General features: G+C 36.5%; 2 protein-coding genes across 3 annotated transcripts; both read right to left on the reverse strand.

The window, feature by feature from the left end:
• Positions 1-1,206: 1,206 nt before the first annotated feature.
• On the reverse strand, positions 1,207-5,007 carry LOC111780545 (F-box protein At5g49610-like). The gene is made up of 3 exons (XM_023660971.2): positions 4,869-5,007; positions 1,871-3,503; positions 1,207-1,612 (listed from the first exon to the last, which is right to left on the reverse strand). The coding sequence occupies exon 2, from the start codon at positions 3,498-3,500 to the stop codon at positions 2,298-2,300; it is 1,203 nt and encodes a 400-aa protein (XP_023516739.2). The 5' UTR covers positions 3,501-3,503; positions 4,869-5,007; the 3' UTR covers positions 1,207-1,612; positions 1,871-2,297.
• Positions 5,008-6,235: 1,228 nt separating this feature from the next.
• On the reverse strand, positions 6,236-16,502 carry LOC111779745 (formin-like protein 18). 2 transcript variants are annotated; one of them, XM_087119603.1, is made up of 18 exons: positions 16,108-16,502; positions 14,810-15,510; positions 13,882-14,103; positions 12,345-13,804; positions 12,138-12,261; positions 10,743-10,814; positions 10,074-10,172; positions 9,865-9,906; positions 8,992-9,072; positions 8,859-8,909; positions 8,706-8,787; positions 8,308-8,402; positions 7,591-7,662; positions 7,359-7,475; positions 7,125-7,193; positions 6,970-7,036; positions 6,588-6,869; positions 6,236-6,499 (listed from the first exon to the last, which is right to left on the reverse strand). In XM_087119603.1, the coding sequence occupies exons 1-17, from the start codon at positions 16,178-16,180 to the stop codon at positions 6,685-6,687; spliced, it is 3,612 nt and encodes a 1,203-aa protein (XP_086975729.1). In that variant the 5' UTR covers positions 16,181-16,502; the 3' UTR covers positions 6,236-6,499; positions 6,588-6,684. The 2 variants fall into 2 exon arrangements, with proteins under 2 accessions (XP_086975729.1, XP_023515636.2); XM_023659868.2 differs by having other exon boundaries at positions 6,236-6,478; positions 16,108-16,501.

Consider the following 16,502-nt stretch of genomic DNA (forward strand, 5'->3'; position numbering starts at 1 on the left):
GCCTCTAAGCTCAATACCTTTTTCTTTTTTGTAGCGTTAGGGTACACAGATAGGAAAAGTTAGCAGAGGGTATTTGGCATCTCTAGTCTTCAGATAATAACTTTAATGCATAGTTCATCCAATTTATATCCTAATGTTTGGTGGATGAATCATATATTCTTTAGATTTTCCAACTCCAATAACCAAAGTTAATTAAACCAAATTCTAGACTAGGGGTGTAATTAATAACTTCAATTTTTTAAGGATTGTGGCCAGTTATATGCATCTTGTAGAGATAAAGATTCTTTTTGGGAGGCATTGTATTTTTTTAGTGTTGGATAATTTATAATTGTCATTTTTATCACTTTTTTCTTTATGGGTTCGAATATTGATTTTTTTTTTTTTTTTTTAATACTTCAAACCTTTCTTTGATTTTGAGTATTTTTCAAGATTGAATTTCGGGTATTTTTCAAGATTGAGTTTTGACATTTCTAATTCGAGTGGTTTGTTGATGGTTTATGTAAACAAATCAAGTTACATGTATAAATACATGTATCAACTATCCATGGACCAAAAAGAAATAAATTAATCTAGAGAACATAATAACTTGCTAAATTTATTAAATAATAATGAACAAGCAATAATGGAAGATCGAAGTGTGAGATGATATAGAATAAAATAATCAAAGAAAAAAAAATTAAAGTGCTCAAAGATTCTCCCCAATATTTTTGAGATTGGAGCAAAGTTCAGAAATGGATGTAATTGGCCAAGCAGTCAACCATCCATTAAAATTTTCTTGCGTATTAAGATGTGATGATAGGTGGGGATTAGGTATAACTAAAATTTTTATCTTTTGAAATTTTATATAAATTGGGATTGTAATTTCAAATTCCAAGAAAGTCAAAACTCTAATGAAAAATGGGCCAAACGGCTATTGTTTATTTTCAAACAATTCAATAAAAAATAAATAAAAGGAATATTTCCACAGTTGCTGCCAAGCCCAGCAGTTACGTAATATTAGACCTCTTTGCCCAAAATGAATAAGGTAAAGTGTAGTCTGTTTAAAAAGAATAAAATTCTAATCACTCCACTATTTGAGAATATTGTATTATATTATTTGGAAAACGATCCAAACCTGCGGCTTATTAAATAAATTACTAACTATTAAAGTAAATATTTAATAATGATTTTTAAAAAAATAAATATAACTTTTGAGAGAAGGTAGGAATCAACAAAAACATAGAGCTTTAAAGTATCTTTGCCATTTCCCCATTGCTAGCTATATTCCCAAGTTGAATTCTTAGATTTAAAGATGGCTAAATTTTCAATCTTCAATTTTTTCATGATAGACTTCGGAATGAGAAACCGATCGGAATTCTTTATCCAGCCGACCTAATTTCGCATCCGAAAATATGGAACAAGGACGGGACTAAATTCTTCTTAGGTCGGGGGATAGCAAAATGAGAAACCTTTAAGAATATATTAAATTAAGAGATAGAGAGAGAGGAAGATATAAATATTTGGGAGGTGGATAGGTAAAAGCGCTGAGAAACAGGGGTTAAGAATGTTACCTCATGAAGACAAAGGAACTTTTCATTCTGAAGCATGCCAACCATCTTGGGAAAAACAAAAGCTGAAAAAAAAAAAAAAAAACGTTCATGAGTTTATAAGCAACTGAACCGATCAACTTCATGAATAAAAGCATTATTAAAAGGGCATATGGGAAATCTTCTAATGTAACCATCCAACACTTTCCTGGTACACGTATCACAATGACGCAAGAAATTCCCAAACACATATATTTACTCCAGTAACTGCTGTAATTGACTTGCAATCCCCACTTACCAATTGAAAGAAAAAAATGTACTAAATATAAAGTTATCAGGCTTACCTCAAGGCTCATTCCATGCCAAGATTCTGAACTTGTGCAGAGAAAGGAATCCAGTTTTGCCATTCCAAAGCCAACTGTTACTTACAGAACCGCACAAAAACGATGATTATTTGATAGATGGTAATAATTTTATCAATGAATGACAAATTAAGGAAAAATTGAATGGACGGTGTAGATATTCCGAGTCCTGACGGAAATAAAGGTCATGTAGACAGTATATTTGTCCTTCGAATAGTTCATATAACTTCCCAAGATAGAAGGGAAATAACATTCAACTTCACGCCCTATGCTGCCATAGGAATAAAAAGTGATCTGTAGCCTAAACTTTGTCTATTATATCCAAAATCCTACCCCATTATATTCCAATGAAAAGAGAGAAAAGCTTATTAGCTATCTATTCCCCAAATGGGAAAACATCAGTGGATTACTAGTTCTCGCTGGGGTTTATGTTGCTGTTTGAGTCAAAATGCGAGCGAGAAACGTTCAAGGGAACCAAGCTCAACGAATAAGGAATCGCTGAAGGATCAACATAGGGGTTTGGACCCAAACTGGCAACGTTACAGACTTCCATCACCTTGCCTGTTTCAGTGTGGTAGAAATAGATTGTTGAATACACCCTCATCAATAAGACCTCATCTTTAAATGCTAAGGGATCCATCAATGGATCCATACCCGCAACCAGTTTCTGTTGCATGCTCTTGTGTAACTTGAAAAACATTCTTGGGTTCTCTTCCTCAATCACTTGGAGCCGTTTTGAATGTTTGAGAATCCATTTTGTCTCGAAATAATCTTCCAGATACCAAACAATAATTCCATCTTCACAGATCATGATGAAATGTAGTAAGCCCATGGATTCTCCAATGCATGTTCCAGGGACATTGATGAAAAATTCCAAGACAGGAATTGGAGATGAAATCAACAGAGATAGTTCTTTCTCTGTATCAAATGCAAGGATTTGATCCGTATCAGTAAGCCAATGTAAGATCCCTTTAGCATAAATGCCTTTGTTCTTCAACAAGTTGCCCTTTGAATAGCATACCTCATTTGATTCCTTCCAGGTTCCTGTTTTTGAAGAGTATATTTTAAACGTGTAGTGCAATTCCTCTTGCTCATTCTCCAACTGCTGAATTCTAACTACTCTGAAATTCGTTGAAGTGTTTACAGGGTCCAGGATGGGATCAAATGCTAGAGCAATATTGCTGAACCTGTCCAGCTGAGCCACTTCAAAACTCACCCACTTCTCAAACAAAGGATTGCAGACGTAGATTATTGTAGGGTGTTGTGTAGGGAAGCAACTTCTACAACAAACCAGGCCATTACAGGATGCCAAAATGACAACATCCTCGGGCAGGAAACCAAGGACCATTTTCTGCACCTTAGAATCTGCATTTACTGGCATATAGCTAAATGTTTTTATATCGTCAAGGCATTTTTGGTATTTCTCTTGAAAGATGAAACCAGATAACGTCAATCCAGTCTTCTGGAACTGAGCTTGTACAAATGAGCGGTCTGAAATAAGTTCATGCCATCCTTTAGAAACGGACCTCATTTCAACAAGAGTCTTCGTTGGCAACCGAGATAAAACATCAAAGGGAATATCTCCGTCATTCATGACCCTGAGATTCTCCATGTACTAGCATTGGAAACTTGATGTTAAAAATAGATTAAAAAAACCATGAATAAATAGGCTAATGGACAAAGAGCTTTCTAGGCATCTTATGTTAAGGAGAAATTACATTGACACTGAAATATCAATACGTGATACAGTTGATAGAGAGCCTATCTACTCTTTGAATTTCTCTAGTAGCACAGCCATACAAATCTAGATGAAATAATCCAAGCTCTGTCAACGCTTCAATTCCCATTTACACAAATCGTGGTCAGTATTAGGAAATAAATGCATTACAACTTATCAGGATAAGCAAGATGATATAGCTTGGACACTAAAGAATTTCCATTACTTTGTTCTCTGCTCTGTCCTCTTCTACGACCCTCCAATCAAAGAACTAAACCAGCATAACTATTCAATTACTGTAAGAAAAGGGGTAATAGACTCCGGGTCTTGATTGGCATGAGACATTATTGTCTTCATACGAAGGCAAAAAATGAAGAAACAAAATTCGTCGATCAGTGGATCATTTTATTTTATTTTATTTTTGTGAAATCAAATATCATCTACAGACGTGAAAATAGAGAGAAGTAAAGCTTCTCGAACCTTATAGACAGTGCAAATTCTGCCATCAGATAACCGACTAAATTAGTTAGAAAATGCAAACTAATCGCTAACAAATATTCGAAGTTTATTTTCTCTCCTACGATAGTATTGTTAAAATAACTATTATCAATACATGCTCATAACTGAAAAGATTTTCCGTTCGAAAATCAGGGAGTTAATACAAAAGCGGAAAGCAAAAAGCATAGAGTGGATTGAATAAAGCTATGAACAACATCCATGAAACTCAGCCACCTATGAAAACATGAACACGCAAAGCGTAAACCACATGAAATATGATTTTCGAAAATATTGTGAAGGAAACTAAAAGTTTATGTAAGCCGTTTTCAGTAAGAAATAATGTTAATACTTAAATCTTCTCCCTCTTTTTTCTTTTCATTCTGTTTTTTCATCCATGAACAGCCATACAGTACTGGTCAGCCAAAGAAAAATGCTCAAAATGCTGGTGATGCTCGCATTCAAACACATCCACTACTGTAAGTTCTCTCCGACGCCATGAACAAGGAAGCTACAGACTAACAGCGAAACAGTCTACTATATCAAAACGAGAAGTTCATAACATCCAAAGCAAAGAGGAAGCTCAGTTATCGTCGGCTAAATGCATGAAACGTCTCGTACAAGTCGATTCTCATACGCTATGCATGGAGCACCAAAATACGAATCCATGAGGAAGAAGAAACGACTATAATAGAATCAAAGCACAAGCAGAGTACAGAGACACAAAAATAAAATCACGGAAACGAAGCCTTCTAAAAACTCTTTCACCTGTCAACAGAACGGCGTGGAGGAATCGAGAAAGATATGCAGATAAGCGAAGAATATGAAACGAACCGAGCAGTGGCGGGACGGGGCCTCAGCTCTGCAACTCTGCCATTGGAATGAAAGCAACGCAAATGCTTTTAAGCAGTTGTATTCCGTGACGTGGCTGTAAAAGAAGAAGAAGAAACGACCGGGGTTTCATACGCTGTGTAACAGCTGGACCATTTTAGCATTTCCTTTATTTTTTCTAGATTTTTTAAATCTTATTTTAATATTTCTGATATAATTGAAATATTTAAATGGTTTGGTATATAGAAATAGAAGGTATATTTAATCAGTTATATTTTACAAATGTTGATTAATGAGCTTAGTTAAGTTATATTTATATATAATGAAAATAAAATGTATATTATTTTTTTTATAAAAAAAAATCCATGCATATGCTTGAACTTAAAAAAAAAAAAAAAAAAAATACTTTTACTTCTTTTTAATCACCACAAAATACAAACTATAAATAATTCAATAACAATATTTTAATCAATAACTCTATGCTACTTAACTAATTAACACATATATCGAAATATTAAAAAGTCAAAATGTGATGTCCCACTTTGATTGGGGAGGAGAACAAATCACCCTTTATAAGGGTGTGAAAACCTTCCCCTAGCAGACTCGTTTTAAAGCCTTGAGGGGAACCCGAAAGGGAAAGCCCAAAGACGACAATATCTGCTAGCGGTGGATCTGGGTCGTTACAAATGGTATCAGAGCTAGTCACCAGACGATGTGCCGGCCTTCTCGTTGTTCCCCGAAGGGGGGTAGACACGAGGCAGTGTGCCAGTAAGAACGTTGGACCCCAAAGGGGGTGGATTTGGGGGCGGTCCCACATCGATTGGATAAAGGAACGAGTGCCAGCGAGGACGCTGGGCTCCGAAGGGGGTGGATTGTGATATCCCACATTGGTTGGGGAGGAGAACAAATCACCCTTTATGAGGGTGTGGAAACCTTCCCCTAGCAAACGCATTTTAAAGCCTTGAGGGGAACCCGAAAGGGAAAGCCCAAAGAGGACAATATCTGCTAGCGGTAGATCTGGGTCGTTACACAAAATTTCTTGAGACAAATAAAAATGATTAAAATTCATAATGTATTTGTTCGATTCTTTGTCTTTATTTTTAATAAATATATTTTTCGGGGAAATCGATTAATGATTTAACACGAATGGAGATGAGGAGCAACGAGGTAAAATAAAATCCCTATTGAATGTCGAAACATTGTAGGAAAAGACATTCTTATCCCTAGAGAAAGTGTTGATCATAATATAGAAAGAAAATGAATGATCAGGCAGGGGAAAATTTTGAGAAAAACTGAGGTGTAAATAGGCATAACACAACTCAAAATTTTCTTTAAATAATGGTAAAGCTAAATACACATTTGGATGAATTTTTGTTCCAAAACAAAAGAATGTCAGGGGATCTTCAAATTATAAAGCAACCTTGAAAGGTGACTTTCTTGTATCCCCTGATGATTATGTACACACAAGAATTTGTTCAGTTTTGATACAAGCAGCCAGCCTGCTCAGCGCATTGAGCAACAGGATGAAGCTTGATCTGCCACAGTTGCTGCAGTGCAAATATCAAAAGCTGTTGAATATACGGAGAGAAACGAAGCTATGGATTTGAGATGTCGATAGACGACGAAAGCGCCATGAAACCGGGTTAAGAATGTTACCTCATGAAGGAGTGGTACACTTCCCACTAGAACTAATTGCTTGTGTTGGATGTCTGTAAATCTGGAGGGCTTACTTGAAGGAACTTGACATGCTAACTTACTTGACATTGCCAATCTCGACCTGGGAGCGTGATAACTTCTTCGTCCTCGTCTTTTTGTGCACGTGCCCCGTCTTTGATTTTTCCTTTTCAGTTGCTTTCTTCAATTCAAGCTCTATCTGCTTGCAGTTTTCCTCGTGGGCTCGGTTAAACATACTCACAAAGTTGCATAAGGTTGACATAACTGCAGTGGGGGGAGGGTGGTTAGACCAACAACGACACTAAAAGGAGTCATCTACGGTTTAACATCTCACACTTTGTTTCTGCTCATAATGAACATATACCTTGTTCAAAGGGGCAGCGAGCTGGATCTTCTCCAAAATAAAGAATCAAAGAATCTACATTTCTACCCTGAAAAGTATCAAGTTCCAGATAAGCAATAACCTAATCCAAGCAGAGGATCAAAATTTGAACAGATGCACCATGAAGCAGCACCTACCACGCTAGAGTATAGTGAAGCCAAAGTTCTGACTTCAGCTTCAGCGAAACGAAGAAACTCCTTTAAAACCTGAACAACCGGGGGAGAGGGGAGGTAATGAAGTCAACAGAGCACTGATAAAACTTGTCTAAGAAATGAAAAAAATTATTTTCAAGTGACAACAGAAGTTCCCAGCTCAAGGAACATAATTCTAAGTAAATTAGATGGGTAACTTAAATCAGTGAGCTTTAATACCATTCGGAAATTATTGGATATAGGGCCATCATTTTCAGATGTAGACAATTCTTGAACAATTTTCTCCAACCCTTTGCTAATTGCTTGCATCTCCTCTGCCAAAATCTTCAATTGTACCTGGCCGGAAATCGAACCTGTGTCAGTCAGGGAGGCAACCCCCTCACAGCCAAAAATACACACACATGCACCAAGAAAAAAAAAAAGGACCAAAACGAACTAAAAGAGATAAAACCTTTGATGCAGGCTCCAAGCTTGCAAGATCATTAGAAAAATCCAAAACTTCTGGCAGTTTGTCAGCAAGTATCTACACTTGTCAATAAATAATAAACTCAGAAAACTAGTTCTAGTAGACCATACTACGCCAGTTAAAGTAAACTCAGAAAACTAGTTCTAGTAGACCATACTACGCCAGTTAAAGAAAATAGAGTACCTAAACTTGAGACGAAGATAAAGAAAATATGCCCGAAATGAACTACTATAGTTAAGGAGATTTTCAAGAGATTATTAAGCACACAAGGGGCTTAATTCTCTCCAATAACCATCAACGGGTCCTAAAGTAAGAACAAAGAAATTCAGCTTGAGATCATCATGGAACCACTTCAAGTATATTATTATCTTTACAACTAGCTCTAGTTTTTTACTACCGGAGATAAAATTGAAAAACTCAAGCATCACCGTAATTTTCTAATCCCATAACAGTCTCTCAATTAATTTCATGCCCCTCCGTTACTGATTTTAGGTGTGTTATTGTCCATTCTTGATTGTTTTACAGAAGGCGCCAATCTCCTCCAACCCACACGTTTTTCTTTCCTTGTTCTTTTTTCCCCCCTCACTCTTTCTCACTTCTGGCTACAAGTTATCTTACGGTTTAAAAAGTGAGATACATAACATTAGCAAAACGACAAAATGTAGATCATGCTCATTGAGCAATAGGCAGTACAAGTTGCACCTTGCAAAGATAATGCATTAGAGTCATCTTGTTGTTTCGTGCACGAGTTTCTGTCAGTTTAAGAAGGCTATCCAGCCTAAATCCTATAGCAGAGCCTAAAAAGGAACAACAACCATGACGAGATGAAGTCAATGAGACGATTATAAAAGAAATATTTCAGTTAGCAAGAGAGTGTAACGTACAAATTAAAGATATTATTGTGGAAATGGTTTATAGGAAACAAAAGAAGAAAGGGAGTTCAAATTAAAGACCGCTGGAAGTCAGTTTTCAAATTTTTAATGATTCTAAAACAAGAAGTTTAAAATGTTCAGATAAATTCATGTACTGTCTTCATGATGGTAAACAAATGGCTGTAATAGACTGAATTCAGAGAAAATATAGATGCAACATCAACTAACCCCTCGCTGTTCCCTGGTTTAAAGCATTTCCTAGAGATAGTATTGTCTGCATGACTCTCTTCAACTTCACTGAACTTTTTATCTGAAATAAAGGTATTAGGAAAGAGAAACGAGATCCCAAATCCATGTCATAGAACCATGGGCAGAAATTACCTCTTCTGCAGCAGAGTTAACAAAGTTCAAGCTTTTTTTGAGGTCAGTGACCTGCATGACCAACAACAGGGATGGTTAAAGATTATCTACATATTCGTGCGTGTGTGTGGATGTGGCAGGTAAGGCTATTGACCTGACAGCTGAACTGCATCTTGAATGAGAAAACTCGAAGTTTACATTCAACACGAGGTACTTGCATCAACTCTAAGAAGAACTGTGAGAAAAAATATTATATCATTCGTCCATTCTAAACTCATAAAACCAAACTTTTTTTTTTAAATTAAAAAAAGAGAAATGAGGAAAAAAGGAAGAAGGAGAATGTAATTTTCCAAATTTGATCAGCAGTGCAGTTTGAACAAAAAATGACAGATAGTGGATGAGATTAGAAATATGGAAACGCAATACAAGTTTTCAAGCATCGCTACATGAAAATTTTAACTCAATATATTTACTACAATGATATGAGGGGGAAAACAAGGTTAACAACAAAACAACTAAAGACAAAAGGTCCAAGGAAAGTTCTCACTATGCTAATTTTTCAAAGAACTAAGGAAAGTTCTCAGTTGATTGCTGTCAAATTCCATTAGGAATTAGCAAGATGGAACCAGAACGTTTCTTGCATTTAAGGCATTATAACGTACAAAGAAAAAAAAAAATTAAAAAAACCTCACTGATCAACAGAGTAATAAAGTCGCGAATTAATTTATCGAAGTTGAACAGAAAATTTTCCAACTAATTTGCAGGGGAAAACATTTTTCACCAACTTTAATATTTCATGCATATGTTGCTCAAAAGTTTGAAAATCACCATGTTAGTAATCCACATACTGCCATTGAAGAATAAGAAATTGCCTCAAGACAATTCAGTATTATTTCATGCTTATCCTCGGAGCAGTAATAAAATTACGATAAATGTGATTATAAAAGGCGATTTTACATTCTTCATGCATCAGTTATATAAACGTGCAATGTACATGTCATCCATGCTGAAAAGTTTCTTTAAGAACCTGTTCACATTTTCCAAGCTTCTCCTTTTCTCCGGTGTACCCCTGCACATGAGCATGCCTGCATTAATTATCCATCTTTCGCTTTACCCCTTGAGTTATCCCAAACTTAGAAGTACTTAAATTATTAGCATTAACAAGGCCTATAGTGCCTTCACCGAGAGAGAATGCAAGACCTTTCAAGGATTATCTTTTTTTTATAATTTACCAACCTTGAGTAAATCCATTTCCTCCTTTGTTGGACAAAACTTAATAAGATTCTCAACCTGATCGATATCCAGCGCTGCATCTTCAAGGTCAAGCACAGAACTCTGCCACCAATACCCAAGAAGGCACACTATTTAAGGTTAATTAGTAAGAATAAATTACCAAACAAAATTGAGTGTGCATTACACACAAATATCAACGATACTAATTAGCCGAATTCTTTTAAAAACCAAATTATCATTGATTGGAGAATAACAAAAAAAATGGTCATCTTCCACTACAAACATCAAACATCAAACATCAGAGGAAGAGGTATACTACAATTCAAACTAACAAAAAAAGCAACATAATGCATAGAATTAACATTGCTATCATGATAATTGGCAAACATCCCAGGGTTCTTATTACCCTAAAAAAGTTTTCATCTTGTTTCATCGACACTAACTATACACTAGCCAACAATAGAAGACAGATCTTAAAATCTATTAAAGTTGAGCAGCAAGAACATTGCTAAACAACAATGGAGCGACAATTCTTCCATGGTTTCATCGTCAATCATTCATTTAGCACCACATCAAGTAGCCATGATGATTAGATTATTTAAGAATATTTTACTTAATTGAAAGATATACAAATATAGATCTTACAGGCATGTTAAATATAAACCATCTTACCATTAAATCCTGCAAAGGCACCTTGACCTTTGAAAGCATGATTTCACAATTGTAAGCTCGCCTATGATCAATCTGTAACAGTAGCAGGTAATCAAACAGCACATCAAGGAATCCCAAAAAAGTTTATATTAATTATAACAAGAAGGAGAAGCAGAAAGCGATAATAATCATGCTCATACTTGCGTTTTTAAACAATGTCAGCTACAAGATACTGGTAGGAAAAGCAACCAAAATGACTATTTCAAATAAAAATCTTTTGGCAAAAAATTGGAATAGTTAATCAGACAACAGCAGTGAATTTGGAATTATAAGTGGTTAAATTGCATAAATGACTGGTTACACCAGTATTCATTCATATGATCTGTTCTTTTGATATAAAATCTACAATAATATAGAAGAAGCTTAAAGGAAAGAAATATCAAGTCTTACAAGAAGTCTCTTCGATCTTTCTAAGTTCATTAATTAAATTCTATTTTCCAAAATAAAATATTAACTAAATTTAGTTTGATGTCTCAAAAGCAATGCATGCATGCAATCGAATAGCCACTCATTATAGTGCTTAATTTGACCATGTAGTAAATTATTTCAACTACACCCAATCTAAAAGGTGATGAGCGTTCTTTTAAAAAATTGTATTACTTTGAAGAATGCTTTTTAAGGAGCCATATCAGAAAGGATAATATTAATGACATTTGCAATTATTGTGGTTATCTAATTATTGAAGAACACTGGTAGTCTTTTATGTCTCTATAAAGAACACTAGCCTTCAATAAAACCACAAATCTTTCATTTATAACCGCACCCGCTTCAGAAAAGTGCATACTGTTAAAAATTATTCACTCGTTATTGGGAAGTTATTAAGCTGGTTAGCAGGTTATTTGTTAGGTTGTTAGTCTGTAAACATTTTTGACTTGGAGTAGTCTGTATATATTTCGACTTAGAGTAGTTTAATAACAGAAATTTTCTCGAAATCTTTCATTTAATACATAAATTTTAAGAAAATTAAAAGTTAGAATAAATGAAGAGAAATGATTGCTGCTATTCTAGGATTGAGTGCAATCATTTCAACTGCTTACACTGATGCCGACTACACTGAAGTCCGAAGCCTAAGTTTCAAAATAACAGAAGTCATGACGATGATGTCTGGAAAAAGGTTTCTTTTGCATAATTTTTTTAATGTTCTCTAAATGTTATCAGTATACATGGTTTGGTTTGTTATATAACTTCATAATGTCCTTAAAATGATCCGTTGTCAGTCATTCACCAGATGCATCCCTCTGTTGTAATAGTTTTTTATAGTAATAATTCATAACCTACAGGAAATGACGTCACAAGAATGATGATAGTTCTAAAGTATATGATGCCCAGCATCAACTGCTAGATGATTTTAATTACCAGTTGTACTTTCTCAGGTTTATTCCCAACTGAACCAGGCCCACCTGACTTCTTGAGCAGATCAGGAGCAGGAACTGCCGCTGAGAAAAGACTTTCAAGCTCTGACATGTCAATCTCTGGTGCCCTACAACAAAATATTAATTTGATTGGTTCAGAAGCATTGTTTGACTTGTTTCAAAACTTCTCTAGTATTAAGGGTTGGCATACCTGGAAACTTCACCAGTTTTTTGAGTTTCAGCCCATAAGCTTCCTTGCACTGCTTTAGATAACTTTAACCAATGCAATGGCTTAAGTTTCTTGGTTATATGTGATCTTGAATTTATAGTGCGTGACAAACTCCGTCCCTTTATACCTGATGGATAACTATTTGGTGGCGGAGGACACCTAGACAAACCATTTTCGAGAAGAGAATCAGAACATAGTTCACCAGATTTTGAAGTCCCTCTCCCAGAAAGGGTAGGAGGAGGGGGAGCAGAAGGAACAGCTGAAGAGGAGCCTGTGGTGGAAGTTGGCGGTGGTGGAGGAGGGGGAACAGATGGAGATGTTGAAGTATATTCAACCTGTCTAAACGGAAGAGGTGGGGGCGGAGGTGGAACAGAAGAAGATGTTGAAGTACTTCCAACCTGCATGGATGTCATAAGAAGAGGTGGTGGTGGTGGAGGAGGAACAAATGGAGATGTTGAAGTACTTTCATCCTGTTTGGACGACATAGGAAGAGATGGAGGCGGAGGTGGAGGTGGCAAAGGAACTGGAGATGAAATTGTATGATTTACAGTGGATGTACAAAGAGGAGGTGGTGGTGGTGGTGGTGGTTGAGGCACTAAGGATGCAATTGCTGAGGTTACAGACAGGGGAGGGCCAATGGTTGATAACTGACTTTGATCCTTTGAATAGATTTTTCTTTCCTCGGTGAGAGAAGATTTATCTGGTCCTAGAGTTGATAAGTTATTAGACGGAAGTGCTGATGCAGTTGGAGGAGGGGGAGGATAAGGTACAGAATTAGCAACAGAAATATGAGGAGGTGGTGGCATGGTTGTCCCTGTAAGGAAACTTTTAGTGCGAAGAGATTCAGGCGCAAGAGAAACAGCCAATGCTGCATTCGGAAAAGATGAAGATGCAGTTTTGAGATGAGAAACCTCTGTTTCTCCTTCAGAAACAAGAAATGAGTGGCTTCCAACCGAAGCACTGTGTGAGGTCCTATTGCTTCTCTCTGAATTCCGCGAATCTAGCAAAATGTCATAGTTAAGTGGAAAAGCCTCTGAAGATCGAGGCACCTGTTGGAATACTGAATCACGTTCATTGTTCTGTTCAGTTTTAGCAGCATCCGGAGAAAATTTAGATGTTGGAACAGACTCTTCCTTCTCTAGGAAAAGTTTGTTCTCCAATGTGAACTTCTGCGGAAGTTTTCTGGGACTTGTACACTGAAGTAAAGAACTAAATTGTGTACTCCAAAGAGAATTATTGTCTGTCTTTTCTTGGGCTATGTTTAAGGCATTCATCTGATGAAGCATATTAAGGGCAACATCTGCTTTGGGATCTAACCAATCCACATGACTAAAGATCTCTTGTACTTTAGCAAATGCTTCAATGGGGAGACCATCCTCCTCAATGCAAAGTATATCATTTGGAACAGTAGAAGTTCCGGCATCCATCTCAGAGAAAAGAATCTACATTCAATTGATAACCAAAGAAAATAAGCAAGAGAGGCAGTACTAGATAATCATGCCAGGAAAAACAAGCATACCTCTGCTCGAAACTCCTTTGGAAATTTATCTTTAGCGTTCCATAAAGTGTCGATCTCTTCACGGTTGACAATTAAGATATTAGAGCGAATAAAAGCAGTATTAAACATTGCTCTGAACATCATCTCTTCAGATTCCATGTCGTCATGCAAGCTGATGCACTCAAGAACAACATCTCCTTGAATATGGCAATTAATATCAATCTTAACCAGTTCTGATTCTACCTGCAACAGGGTACAAAAGGTTGACCATCTGGAAACATCGGGGATTTTAAGTGTATTTACACAAAAGTGTTTAACTTAACTCCAAATCAGTCGGCTTTACTTTTGACTAGGCCAAGAGGGCGAAAGCATAGGAAAAGTACAGGAAATGAATTTCTCTTGCAGATTAAATCATAAATTCAAAACTTCCTGGTCTAACTTGATTGCCTAGGTAGCTCATTTACCACTGAACCATGGAGCAACCCAAAGTTAATCTCCTATTTAAAACTAGTAGAAATTTAAATTTCAAAAGAAAAAAAAATGGTGCTTATGATCATCGCACTTCAACTTTTTGTTTGTTATCATGTTGAAAGTTAATTTGAACCTAAAATAGGCAGCAGTGAGAGAACATTAGGATCAGCACAAAGTAGTTAAGATGCACAGAGTATGGTTAAACAATTACAAGAATATGGGATGTCCATTCTAAGCTGCAGAATTTCCAACTTGGCCAGCTATGATGTTATGAGAAGAAAATAATTTACTCGAACTCGTAGAGAAAGTAGATATACTCTACCCGCTTAGCTATGTTCATATGGGAAGAAGAAAACAATGTATTAAGAATCCAAACCCTTTATCACTTGAAAAATTAATGCTTCCGGAAATGATAATATGAGGTTTGTTTTCAATCAACTTGTGATTCTGACAAATACAGATTAAGGGATCACATCACCTGTTTGTAGGAACGGACATTTTTACTTCTTTTTGGAGTTGAATACAGAACTTTAGGAGCTCGATCACTGACGAGCAGAGGATCTTGTCCATATATTCGAAATATTGGACGGCAACCACCCTCTCCATCAACATTTGGAATAAATCTCAAAATGATACAATCCAAAGTGAGAGCTCTGTCCATAGGTGGCCATTCTAAGGCTACATTCCTCCTTGCAATGTATTGAAGATATCTTAATTGAGAAGGAACTGGATTCATAGGAGACAAAACATGTAAAAGCTCACGCGGTGCCTGCCTGTAAACCATGTCCAATGTTCTTTGCTCCCCACTATATTGTTTCCTAAAAATCAAGAGAGCCGAAAGCATGAAAGCTAAAACTGGCCAACCACCACGCTCACAGTGCATTAGCAAAACGTTATTTTGTCCAAGGGAGAGCCAACTCTCACATGATCTTAGAAAATGGTGAAGCACTTCCATTGTCAGAACTGGGCAACCCTCGTACTGCTGAGGGTAGTCCATTATGGTCATATCATACTTCGATAAGATATCGCCCATCTGACTTTGCATCTCTAATCTCCTAAAATTGAATACCAAGAACGATGCATCTGCTAAATGCTCTCTGAGTTGAGCAACTATTCCACATAAGTAAGCTTCATAATTCTTCTCCTTCCACGAATCTGTGGTAAAACAGCAATCAAAAACTGCAATACAAAATACAGGTTCATGTCAGCCAGTATAGCAACATGTCTCAAATTTGAATCTAATATCGTTCAGAAGTTCAATTTCAAGTTCTCTGGACAAATATAAAGTTAAACAGTATCTTTCCCAACTCGTCTGCATACAGATAGAGACATGATCCGTGCGTTCTTATATTCAAGTTTGAAGGCTACATCATATTAAATAAACAAGAGATTCTGAACCAAAATCAGGCAACGTTTCAGACTTGTACAGAACCAACCTAGAAATGGTTCCAAATTAATTAATCACTCATCCAGAGCGGTAGTGATAGGTTTAAGTCCTTCAATCTAGCTTATTCAACTTCATTGCGTGAGAAATGAAGACAGTGAGATACGGAATCCGCAAACAACATTCTCTTTCGATTCCATTCCCCATTTGTACTAAAGTTCTCTTCTCGTATCAGAAATTTCACCACTAAAATAAGCAAAACACAAGCTGATGCACCATAAAACCCATCTTCTCACATCGAGACAATCGAGAATGAGAATTTATACATTATTCAGGCCATTAGAAAAGGAAGCCTAATCAATCGAACCAAAAAGAAGACAGAAAGACAGTACCATAAACTCTTTCACAGATCTCGAGAAGGCCATCAGGCGGCTTCCGGAAGAACAATTTGCGCAGCAACGCCATATCACCTGCCAACTAATCCTCCCAATTCCAGCCCGAAATTCATTCGTATAAAACGAAAACTGCCAACGATTGACTCCGTTTATTGTCAGTTCCTTTGTGTTGAAGCTCGAACGTTTCAGCTGGTAATCTCCTTTCCCCTTCGTGTGTTGCGTCGATATGCAGTGGTTTTCCCGGCAGACGGCTTCGTTTTCCTGTGTTTGTTAGTAGTTTCAGTTTTCCGTACTTCTGCCATGGCTGATACCTCCGAGATGGATGACGTGGACACCATAATTAGCTGCCATCTATATTTCTTCACATTTATTTATTTTTTCCGTCGTATGAA

This window comes from Cucurbita pepo, chromosome 18 (genome assembly GCF_057944985.1).
Source record: "Cucurbita pepo subsp. pepo isolate OVF chromosome 18, ASM5794498v1, whole genome shotgun sequence".
NCBI lineage: Eukaryota > Viridiplantae > Streptophyta > Magnoliopsida > Cucurbitales > Cucurbitaceae > Cucurbita > Cucurbita pepo.